At 43.7% G+C, this 11,269-nt stretch overlaps 1 protein-coding gene across 1 annotated transcript; it reads right to left on the bottom strand.

The window, feature by feature from the left end:
• On the bottom strand, positions 1-9,677 carry LOC132149792 (uncharacterized). The gene is made up of 9 exons (XM_059559192.1): positions 9,382-9,677; positions 8,705-9,028; positions 8,233-8,601; positions 1,529-1,582; positions 1,351-1,431; positions 1,068-1,096; positions 898-972; positions 709-777; positions 1-544 (listed from the first exon to the last, which is right to left on the bottom strand). Exons 1-9 carry the CDS (start codon positions 9,440-9,442, stop codon positions 506-508), a joined length of 1,101 nt encoding a protein of 366 aa, XP_059415175.1. The 5' UTR covers positions 9,443-9,677; the 3' UTR covers positions 1-505.
• Positions 9,678-11,269: the final 1,592 nt, after the last annotated feature.

The following is an 11,269-nucleotide window of genomic DNA, read 5'->3' as shown; positions in this document are numbered from 1 at the left end:
TCAGTAGCTCAAGCATCTTTTATTTGCTATAAAATAACATATTGGAATCAGCAATGAGAGGAATGAAACATCTTCCTCCGTTCTCAAAAGAGTGAAGAACTACATTCAATCTTCAGAGACTGAATGCAAGCTGAATAACTGTAATGGTGTTTCTTTGCTGTTTTGGGGTGGTAATATTTCACAAGAAGAGGTAAATCTGGCTCTGACTTGATAACTTTTTCTTCATAAAACAGCCTATACGCATGCTGAAAGAAAGAGTAGCCTCTACTGCATTCAATTGAAAAATCAAAAAAAATTTTTACAGGACTTTGATTTTGAATTCAAGTTCTGTTCTATGACATACACATGTCTAATTCTTCCAAACAGCAGAGCCCTGAATCTCAGCAGTCGTGGAAAACGTCTCGTCTGCTGCTGATACGAGGAGCTCATGCAGTGATCTGCTTAATGAATGTCTATTTGTGAAGCTCTTGTTCTTGTAAAGTTCATCCTGTGCTTCATATTCTGTTCATCTGATGGCAGCGTAAGTCACTGTGTCATTATGATCCTGGAAGAACAGCACAGAGTTTCTCCGTCAGTGTTTGAACCATGGACACATGTTATAAGAGCGTTTTTATCAGAGATTCAGATTCAGAGCTACATCTCAGCAGCGTATGGATGAGAGAAGCAGACAGTGATGAAGAACAAGGGAAAGAGCTGCTATCTACTCACTTTGAGTGATTTCACAGGCTTTTTACTGGTAGAGGAGACTTCAGAGTAAGTCACATCATCTGTCCGCTCCTGCACAGTTAACACACAGAACAGACATATCTGATACTGTAATATATCAGATAACACTGAAGCGTTCACTCAGTCACAGTATAGAGGAGGACTGAATGTCTTATGCTTTATTTGACTCACATGCTCTCTCGCAGCAGCAGGAGTGTCCATGTTGATCGTCTCATACGTCACTTTATCATCATTCTCGTCTTTAACCTTCAGACAACAAACAGTTAAAACTGCACGAATGTCACTTTATTGAGCTCTAAAGACAGAAATCAGATCTAAATCACTGGCATTACCGAACTCACCACCGCTTCACCAGTCCCTCTGTCACTTTCTGAAAAAAAAACATCACTCCTCATGTAAAATGAGTATTTATGATGAAACACTGAATGTTAAGAGTGATAATAATGTTCAGATTTCACAAGAGGCGATATTTTGTTGAATCATTCAGATGAATTAAAATGAATGAATGAATCCACATATTTCTATAATAACACACAATCTGAACCTGACGTTCTTGTCTGCTGATCATTAAGGTGAGGTCTGAACTGTTTTTAATTGTTAGAAATGAGAGAATCAGAAAGTCACCAGCTCTTTTTCTCCAGATCAGCCAGAGAACAGCAGCCAGAAGAACAGCGATCACAGCGACAGACACAGAAATCACTGCGACTGAAGAAGAGACATAGTCAGAGACGGAATGATTGATCTCTATTATAGTCAAAGATGATAAGTGACTGACATATTTCATTAATGTTTTATGCATTACCTTCTGTAGAAAATGGTTCTGTCTTTGAATCAGCTCGAGCTGTAAAATATGAATGTTAGTTCAGATGCATCACACGAAAGAATGCGATCTTCAAAGTGCAATCCCCTAAAGAATACCCCCCCCCAAAAAAAATATTGTCACAGTGTCTGGGTTGTGTTCCCTGGGTGTCCACTAGGTGTCCTCCTTTCTCACTGTGTCTGTCACCTTACCCTTTCCTGTTCCCTTATTTGGTCACCTTCCTCCTGTTGAGTAATTGATTGTTCCCCACCTGTCTCCTGTTTCCCATTATCCTTCTGTGTATTTATACCCGGTCTGTCTGAGTCTTTGTCACGGAGTCCTTGTCATTTGCGTGATACTTCCCTGAGTCTGCTCTGTCTGTATGTTCTTGTTATGTTATTGGATATTCTGGTTTTGACCCTGCCTGGACTGTTTACCCCTTTGGATTTGCCCTCAAATAAACATCATACCTGCAATTGGATCTCTCCTCGTTTCTTGTATCAACGTACGTGACAGAAGGACTCTGTCACCTTGAGATCCAGCGGTATGTCGATTTACGCTTCTTCCCCAGCCACCGAGCGGGAGAGAAGCATTCAATTTGAGGGAACCTGCCTGGTCGTGTTTCGCGGGACCAGGGGAGGGCGCCGAGGAGGAGGTGGGCGAGAGGAAGCCCAGCATCGCTCTCCACCATGGCCCCCCTTTGACTCTGGGCTCACGTGGGAGGGACCAGAGCCGCCGTCTCACCAGGGCAGAAGGAGAAAGCCAGCGACACTGCCCATGATGACCGCGGGTCTAGCACCACAGCACAAGATGGCCGCCAACCCAGCGCCGCTGCGGTACATGGCCACCAACCCCGCACCACGGAGCAAGATGGAAGCCAGCCTCACACCACAGTGCAAGATGGCTGCCAGCTCAGCACCAACACCCAAGATGGCCACTGACACCTTTCTCGAGTACTTCGAGATGCTATCAAGGATCCTAGAGGTTCCCAAGACGGTTCACGTCATGGCTACTGAGCCAGCGTCTCAGCAAAAGATGGCCGCCAGCCCAGCGCCACAGCACAAGATGGCCGCCAGCTTAGAGCCACAGCACAAGATGCCCGACTCAACGCCTGAGTCTCCAGACAATGTGTCACCGACTCGCCATCATAGAGGGCGGAGGAGGAGGAGACAGGCGTCTACCTTTCCTCAAAGCCCGGAGAACGTTCCTGAGCGGATCGCTGCCGTCCAGGAGGACGTTCCCGAGGCGGTGCCCGATGCTGTTCCAGAGGCCGAGGCGGTGCCCGATGCTGTTCTGGAGGCTGAGGTGGTGCCCGATGCCGAGGCGGTGCCCGATGCTGTTCCGGAGGCCGAGGTGGTGCTGATGCCGTTCTGGAGGCCGAGGCGGTGCCTGATGCCGAGTCAGTGCCCGATGCTGTTCCGGAGGCCGAGGCGGTGCCCGATGCTGTTCCGGAGGCCGAGGTGGTGCTCGATGCCGAGGCGGTGCCCGATGCTGTTCCGGAGGCCGAGGTGGTGCCCGATGCCGAGGCAGTGTCCGTTGCCGTTCTGGAGGCCGAGGCGGTGCCCGAGGCTGTTCCCGATGCGGTGCCCGAGACCGCTCCCGAGGCAGTTTCAGAGGCGGTGCCCGAAGCCGAGGCGTCTCATGTCTCCACAGGCAGTCCAAATTCGAGTCAGGTGCCCATTGACTTTCCAGAGTTGAGTCAGTTCCCGGTTGACCCTCCAGAGTCGAGTCAGGTGTTCATGGACCCTCCTGAGTCAGGGTTAGTCACCGTCGACCATCCAAAGTCAGGGCTTGTTCCTGTTGACCTTCCAGAGTCGAGTCAGGTTCCAGTTGACCCTCCAGAGTCGAGTCAGGTTCCAGTTGACCCTCCAGAGTCGAGTCAGGTTCCAGTTGACCCTCCAGAGTCGAGTCAGATTCCAGTTGACCCTCCAGAGTCGAGTCAGGTTCCAGTTGACCCTCCAGAGTCGAGTCAGGTTCCAGTTGACCCTCCAGAGTCGAGTCAGGTTCCAGTTGACCCTCCAGAGTCGAGTCAGGTTCCAGTTGACCCTCCAGAGTCGAGTCAGGTTCCAGTTGACCCTCCAGAGTCGAGTCAGGTTCCAGTTGACCCTCCAGAGTCGAGTCAGGTTCCAGTTGACCCTCCAGAGTCGAGTCAGGTTCCAGTTGACCCTCCAGAGTCGAGTAAGGTTCCAGTTGACCCTCCAGAGTCGAGTCAGGTTCCAGTTGACCCTCCAGAGTCGAGTCAGGTCCCAGTTGACCCTCCAGAGTCGAGTCAGGTCCCAGTGAACCCCCCATTGTCGAGTCAGGTCCCAGTGGACTCTCCAGTGTCGAGTCAGGTCCCAGTGGACTCTCCAGAGTCGAGTCAGGTTCCAGTGGACCCTCCAGAGTCGAGTCAGGTGATTGTTGAATTTTCAGAGTTGAGTGAGGTTCCGTTTGACCTTCCAGAGGCTAGTCAGATGCTTGTGGACCCTCCAGAGTCAGGGCCAGTCACCGATGACCCTCCAGAGTCAGGGCCAGTCACCGATGACCGTCCAGAGTCAGGGCCAGTCACCGATGACCTTCCAGAGACAGGGCTAGTTACCATGGACTTTCCAGAGACAAGGCTAGTCATCGTGGACCTTTCTGAGTCAGGTCAAGTCACTGGGTGGCCTTCTGCTCCGCCTTGTTGGACTCCGGCATCGACCACAGGGGCGTGGTGGTCATCTGCTCCACCCTGGGGGACTCCGATGTCGACCACGCGGACGTGGTGGTCATCTGCTCCGCCCTAGGGAACTCTGGCGTCGACCACGAGGACGTGGTGGTCCTCTGCTCCGCCCTGGGGGGCTTCCGCTCTGACCACGCGGACATGGTGGTCTTCTGCTCCGCCCTGGGGGGCGCTTGCCCTGACTACACGGTTGTGGTGGTCTTCCGCTCCGCCCTGGAGGACTCTGGCGTTGACCACAAGGGTTTGGGGGTCTTCTGCTCTGCCCTGGGGGGGCTTCATGTTTTTTTTTTTCCTTTTGTTTTTGTGTTAATTTCTGTCCCTGTTCCTTTCTGTTAGTCTGGCCCTCCGTCCCTCCCCCTGAACCTCCTCTGGTCCTCCTCCCTCCTGGTCTCCCTGTTTTGTGTTACATTCTGGTGCCTGTTCCCCTTTTTTCTGACCCTCCGTCCCTCCCCCTGAGCCTCCGCCTGTCCACCTCCCTCCTGGTTTCTGTTTTGTCTATCGTGGAGCGTCTGGAAGCCGCTCCGTAGAGGGGGGTTCTGTCACAGTGTCTGGGTTGTGTTCCCTGGGTGTACACTAGGTGTCCTCCTTTCTCACGGTGTCTGTCACCTTACCCCTTCCTGTTCCCTTATTTGGTCACCTTCCTCCTGTTGTGTAATTGATTGTTCCCCACCTGTCTCCTGTTTCCCATTATCCTTCTGTGTATTTATACCCGGTCTGTCTGAGTCCTTGTCGTGATACTTCCCTGAGTCTGCTCTGTCTGAATGTTCTTGTTATGTTATTGGATATTCTGGTTTTGACCCTGCCTGGACTGTTTACCCCTTTGGATTTGCCCTCAAATAAACATCATACCTGCAATTGGATCTCTCCTCGTTTCTTGTATCAACGTACGTGACAAATATGTTCTGAAACGTGCTGATTTACATCCCTTATTGTCACTTATATGATGTACATAATGGCAAATGAGCCAGACGTAAACACTCTAAAGCAGGCACTTTGAGGTTTTTTATAGCTGTATTTCTCATGTCTGTGTCATGTCAGTTTTCACTGAGGGTTTCAGAACAAAGTTTATGGTTTGGTAATCAGATTTCTCTTGGATATGAATCTGCAGTATGCTGTCGAAGACTAGTAAATAATATCACATCTAATTTTTCATGATCTCTGCACTCAGGTGTTGCAGTCCTCTGTTCCAAAATAAAGCATTAAGCCCCGTGAAGCCGTGGTTTACAGTGAATTTATAACAGCTAAGGGGCGTTGATAGGCATGATGCGAAGATCAGTAAACACCCTTAGCTGTAATAAATTCAGTGTTAACCACAGCTTCACGGGGCTTATTGCTTTTATAAAACAGTTATTCCACATACGCAGCAAGGTTTCAAAAAATAAAACAGAGCAATTAAAATGTAATGATATTAATAAAAACAGTATTCTTCCACCAAACAATGTAGCTCCCACTGATCTATATATGACTGGATCGCTCATCCCGTTCTAAACTGCAACAGACAGTGAAGCCACCGGAAGTGTTCGATCCGCCAGCTTACTAATCCCTACCAGCAGAGAGCACCATTGAGTCACAGCTAAAACACTGGCCTAGAATCAAGCAAATCAGTCAAAAGGGGATTAGTTGTTATGTCATGTGTATGTAAATTAATTAGGGTGACCATATGTGCCGTTCGTACGGGACACATCCCAGCCAGGATTTTAATAATGCCTAAAATATCCAGGTTTTGGCTATTTGCACTGTGCAGGCTGATCATTGTGTAACATCCATGAGAGCTATGCTTTTGGCTCCTTATGCTTTTGAATCGCTTTCATGTGTTTGTTCGTTCATTTGACTTGAAGCATTGTGGCGCACTTTTTTTTGTTGTTGTTGATTTGTGCGCAGTGAGGCTTCAAGTCAATCGAACGAACAAACACGTGCTCATATTTGCATCGCTTTGATAGTTCCGTCTAGATCTCACCTTCTCACACGCAGCCCCACGATTGGTTGATTATGTAAAATACCTGCATGTTATTGGACAAACTGCTCCGTTTTTTCATAGTGACTATAATGCTTATAGCTGCAAAGTTGCACACATAGGAGACTGAAGCCAGTGTCAGCTTGACCAGCTTGATTTATGAATTTTTTCTCAGTCTTATCTGTAAACCCTTCAGTATATCCACTGGTCAGGAAAGTTAAAAATAGGTGTTCTTCACAGTTAACAGCTATTTCCTGCAAACATGGAGTCTGAGACAGTAGCCTCAGGGCTTAATTTGTGCTGGAACAATCTGGATCCGGCACCTCCGAAATCTGACCCGGCACCTCATTTTGGTGGATCCCCCTCCTCAAGGGGCGTCGTCTTCGTATGACAGACAGAGAATTTAGGACCTGATTAAATATAACTCTATTATACAGAGATTTGTAAAATAAAATTCCACAACTTTTTAAAAACATTTTTAGGACTGGAAATTGTTGTTTTACTATTCACTATATCACATTTTATCATGTTTCAGTCTGTCTCGTTGCTCGTTCCTCTTTTTCATGTGTAATAAAGACAAACAGGCTGAGCCAGTGAATAACAATCAATGGTCATCTAGTCAGGTCATGCTAGACTGTCATGCTCAGAACAGTTTTGATCTGTTAACCCTTTCCTGATTCTTTAAAAGGGTAATGACATGGATTTTATAAAAAAAATTTATATTTATAAGGAGAACCGTCACTGACAGACAAAGCTTTATGAAATAGTTTGCGGCTGCTTCATCTTTCAACAAAAACTTCATTGCAAACATTCTTCTCTCTTTCACTCTTTTTCTCTTTATCTTTCTTTCTTTCTCTCTTTGTCTCTTTAACTCTTTCATTCTTTCCATTTGTCAGTAAAGGGTTAACAGACCGAAACTTTACTATGAGCTGTTTCACAAAGGAAGCAGAATAGGGAAGGAGAAATGGTTATTCTGAAGTATTTCACAAACTCACAATACTCCATTTAAGTCTAGTATGATCATTTTTAAAGGTATAAGCTAGTTTATCTAATGGCTTGGGCCGGTGTTCATTGGCACAGCCAGCTTGTCATTATTACACAAGAAAAAGAGGATGGAGCAGTGTAAAACACTGAAACAGGATAAATATGATTGTGATATTTTCCACACATTAGGCTACATCTGAAACGGTTGTCCAGACCCTGTCCTGGAGATCCTGAGGAATAAATACAAGACTAGGACCAAACTCACGAATCAAGCAGGTCAAGATGACACTGGCTTCAGTCTCCTAAGTGTCTAACCTTTGGATCTATACGCATTATGAAATTAAGAGTCACTATGAAAAAAATATATTGGGACCGGAAGACCGAGTCACCTTCACAATTCACAGATCATGAGAAATAAGATGATATTATGTACAAGTTTTTGCCCTGCCACAGTTCTGACTTTTTGTGAATGATGCCTTTATAAGTGAATATTAGCACATAGCAACCAGATACTACATTGTGACTAACGATTCATTCATGGAAATGACTCGCAGCAAGAGCAGAACAATTTGGCTTTAAATCAGTTTGTTATTGGCTTGGCATTGAAAATAAATGTTGTTTGCAATGAATGGTACTACAGTATACCTATTGTAAGTGTAATTACAATAAGACTGTTTAAACTAATAAAACAAGCATTTTATGTTAAACTCTCCCACCACATTAACTATAGTCTGAAACACTTTTATTTTTATGAGGGTTCTTGGAAAATTAGTCTCCGGCTCCTAAAAGTAGATTATGCTGTAGATTATGAAAAGTAGGTTATGGTGTACATTATGACAATAATATTTAGCTTTGATCATAACATGTTATTATTATTATATTTATTTATTGTATTATTATTTTTATTTTTTTGCTGTCAAGTCTCAGTTTCTTCATTATTCCCAGCAGCAGGTTCTGGACTGTTAAACTCGACTGCAGTTCATTAGTTTGCAGCAGTGCTTTGAGTTTCTTCTGTCAGACTGAAAGAAGCTTTTGTTTCTCGGTTTGTTCTGTTTCAGTGACACTAACAGTCCTTAATGATACTGAAATTATGAGGCTCTAAAACTGATTGATGAGATGTTTTCTCACCTGAAGTCTTGACAGTGTATGTGACTGAGCTCTTGACTTGATCTCTGTGAGTAACTTCACATCTCCACTCTCTGTTGTGATCTTCATTCAGGAGTGTTGTAGTCAGAGAGATGATACAGTGATCTGATGAGGATGATATCTGATATCTGGAGTCTGATATATTCAGTTTAACACCAGCCTGATTCACCCAGAACAGATCAATTCTCTCAGAATCGACCGAATCACCACAAGAGACTCGAGGATATGAATACAGCTGACAGAAGAGAGTCACAGAGAGATCTGCACTGATCTCAGTCTGTGAGGATGAGACTGAAACACAGAATAACACACACATCACACACTCTTCAATCAGCATGAGAGATTAAATCAAGAATTTACCCTTTTTAAATTGACCACATAATCATAACATTACCATGAAGAACATGCAGATAAACACCAGCATCAGGTCTTAGTCGTGGTCCACCCACACCAGTCCATTGTTGGCAGCTGTAAGATCCAGAATCTTCTGTTGAGATGTTCCTGATGTTCAGAGAGCAGTCAGACCCCAGACTCAGTCTCTCATGTCTCTCTGTGTCTTTCTTTATACCTAAACGAATCAGTTCAACTGTTGTTGAATGACTGAATCTGTTATAGTTCCATGTAGTTGATGTACAGTCATGAAGAGCATTATTACAGGGTAGACGGACATCTTCACCAGAACTGATGAACACATGATCATCATCCACTCCACTGACACCTGAAACACAAGAACATCTGATCAGTATGTTATATATTAATAAATGAAAACATAAAACATACCAGCATAGAAAGCAGAAGAGTCAGATCATACAGTATTTTTTTATAATTGAATGCAAACAACACACTCTCAGAATAAACTATTGTTCTTCATCAGAGAGCTGTTCAAATCACAAAAACACTCTCAATATGAAATTAACTCAGCATCAGATGTTTGAGTGTGAAACTGTCTAGTTTTAGTGCGTTCAGGTATAATCCAGTATGTTCTGTATGAAACACAAGAATAAACTGATCATCTTTCTCAGACTGAAGTGTCCAGTGAATGTCTTGAAGAGAAAACACAGATTTCTTTACCTGTGAGAAGTGAAGAGAGAAAGATCAGTCCCAGCAGACACAGATCATTATTATCAGACATTTTCTCTTTCTCTCAGTCTTTCTCTTTATTATATGTTCTCAACTCTTTCTTTAAACACTATCAGCTCTTCCCGTTTTTGTTCATTTCCTCTGAACTGACCAACTGAGTGTTGAAATGCTGCTAAAGTAGCTAGTAACAGTATGCCAGTCGTAATGGAGAACTGAGATCAGCTCAGTTTAGTTGTTCTGTTTCCACCTCAACAGATCAAACTTTTCCTCCAAGAGCCGAGCGCTGACTGATGTAAGTGTTGTGTTGAGCTCTGTTCCTCCCGTGTTTCTTATGAAAAGTGTAAATCTAACCATAACATAACACACTAACACATTAACATATTGATTATGCCACAGACAGTAAAGGCAGTCGCACACCAGACGAGAAACGCAGAGTCACGTCGTGTCGCGCCACATGTAGGACAACTGGAGGTATCGCACACCAGACGCGCACATTCTATACACTGGAGCTCAATATTGAATCAAGTTCTGACCCAGACAGCAAGCAGTTTCGGCCAAGTAATGGCCCGCATCTGGTCCGTGTGAAATCCATGCGGGCCAAATGTGGGCCAGATCTGGGCCGAAACTGCTTGCTGTCTGGGGAGCAGCAAGATTATTGAGTTTTAATTCATTTATTATTATTATTATTTTAAATAATAATTACTGAGTTTTGAACGTTAATTAATGAAAATAATCTGTGTTATAATTTAGTCTAGATTATCATTCTAGATCGCCATTCATCAATTGTTTTGTATTATTATAAGCAATTTCAAAATTTCTAATGCTGTAGCTACTAATACTGATTTGTTTGTTCAATAAAAGCAAAGAAGCTAAAAAGAATTATATAGGTATGCTTATTTCTTAACGTTTCTAAGGACTGTCACTAAACATTTTACTTCAGATTGAAAATTAGACATTCTTACCTGAAATAACGATGACAAACGCAATCTTCCTCCACGTTTTTGACTTCCTCATGTTGTCTTTGAAGAATCTATGGTTGATTTCATATAATTCTGGGTATTTCCCTTCGTTGTTGATTCGTTTTTCATCTATTGTGTGTTGTGACGGTTGTGACCTGGTAAATCCACTAGGTGGCTGCCGACGACATTAAATGTAATCACATCAAATACTGTAATATTTTGCATATGTAAAAATGTCTCAAGAGAAAAATAAAAGATTAAAAGGACTATGTTTATTATACATTTAATTATATATGTTTACATTTTATTCAAGCTGTACAACTAATATAAGTAGTATTTTGCAGCAGTGGTATCTTGGTATACTGTATGAAGATCGATTTGAAACAAATATGATGTTTTTTAATATAAAACTATGCAGATGGAGCTCTGTGGCGCGGCAGGAATTTGAACAGTGTTCTGAGTCGTAGCTGTGCGCCACGGACAGACGCCGAATGGCGCCACCAGTGTGTGTACACTCATAGAGAATAATGTGTTCAAATTTTAAAGACGTGGAGCTGCGCTTCTCGTCCGGTGTGTGACCCCCTTAAGACTAGCAGTGCGCCGTTCTGAAAAATCTTTAAAAATCTTCTTTTTCAAACTCCTTCTAGATCATTGGTTAGACTTTTAGCAAAACCATTTTTGTTTAACACATTGACAAATTTGATGGCACAAAGACAAAACGATTTTATCTCTGCAATGCTTTAGAATATTGACACCAAACTTTAGGCCCATCCCAGTCATGGGCACTTTAGAGCGTGTATGACACAGTAAGTAACACTTTCATATTTAAGTTCATTTACAAATTACATATAATTTGGTTGTAAAACAGAAATATTTGCACATTTTATTGGTGCAAAGATGAATAGCCTTTGTCCTTAGAG

The sequence above is a fragment of the Carassius carassius genome, chromosome 9, assembly GCF_963082965.1.
Source record: "Carassius carassius chromosome 9, fCarCar2.1, whole genome shotgun sequence".
NCBI lineage: Eukaryota > Metazoa > Chordata > Actinopteri > Cypriniformes > Cyprinidae > Carassius > Carassius carassius.
The sequence above is the reverse complement of the archived record's forward strand: the minus strand, read 5'-3'. Positions and strand labels throughout refer to the sequence as shown.

Excerpts from the sequence above, each read along its gene's own strand:
- LOC132149792 (XM_059559192.1), bottom strand. The coding sequence starts at position 9,442 with ATGTCTGATAATAATGATCTGTGTCTGCTGGGACTGATCTTTCTCTCT. Across the intron at positions 8,602-8,704 it reads TTATCTGCATGTTCTTCATG|TCTCATCCTCACAGACTGAG; the intron begins GTAATGTTATGA and ends TCTGTGTTTCAG. Across the intron at positions 545-708 it reads AGCCTGTGAAATCACTCAAA|GATCATAATGACACAGTGAC; the intron begins GTGAGTAGATAG and ends CTGTTCTTCCAG.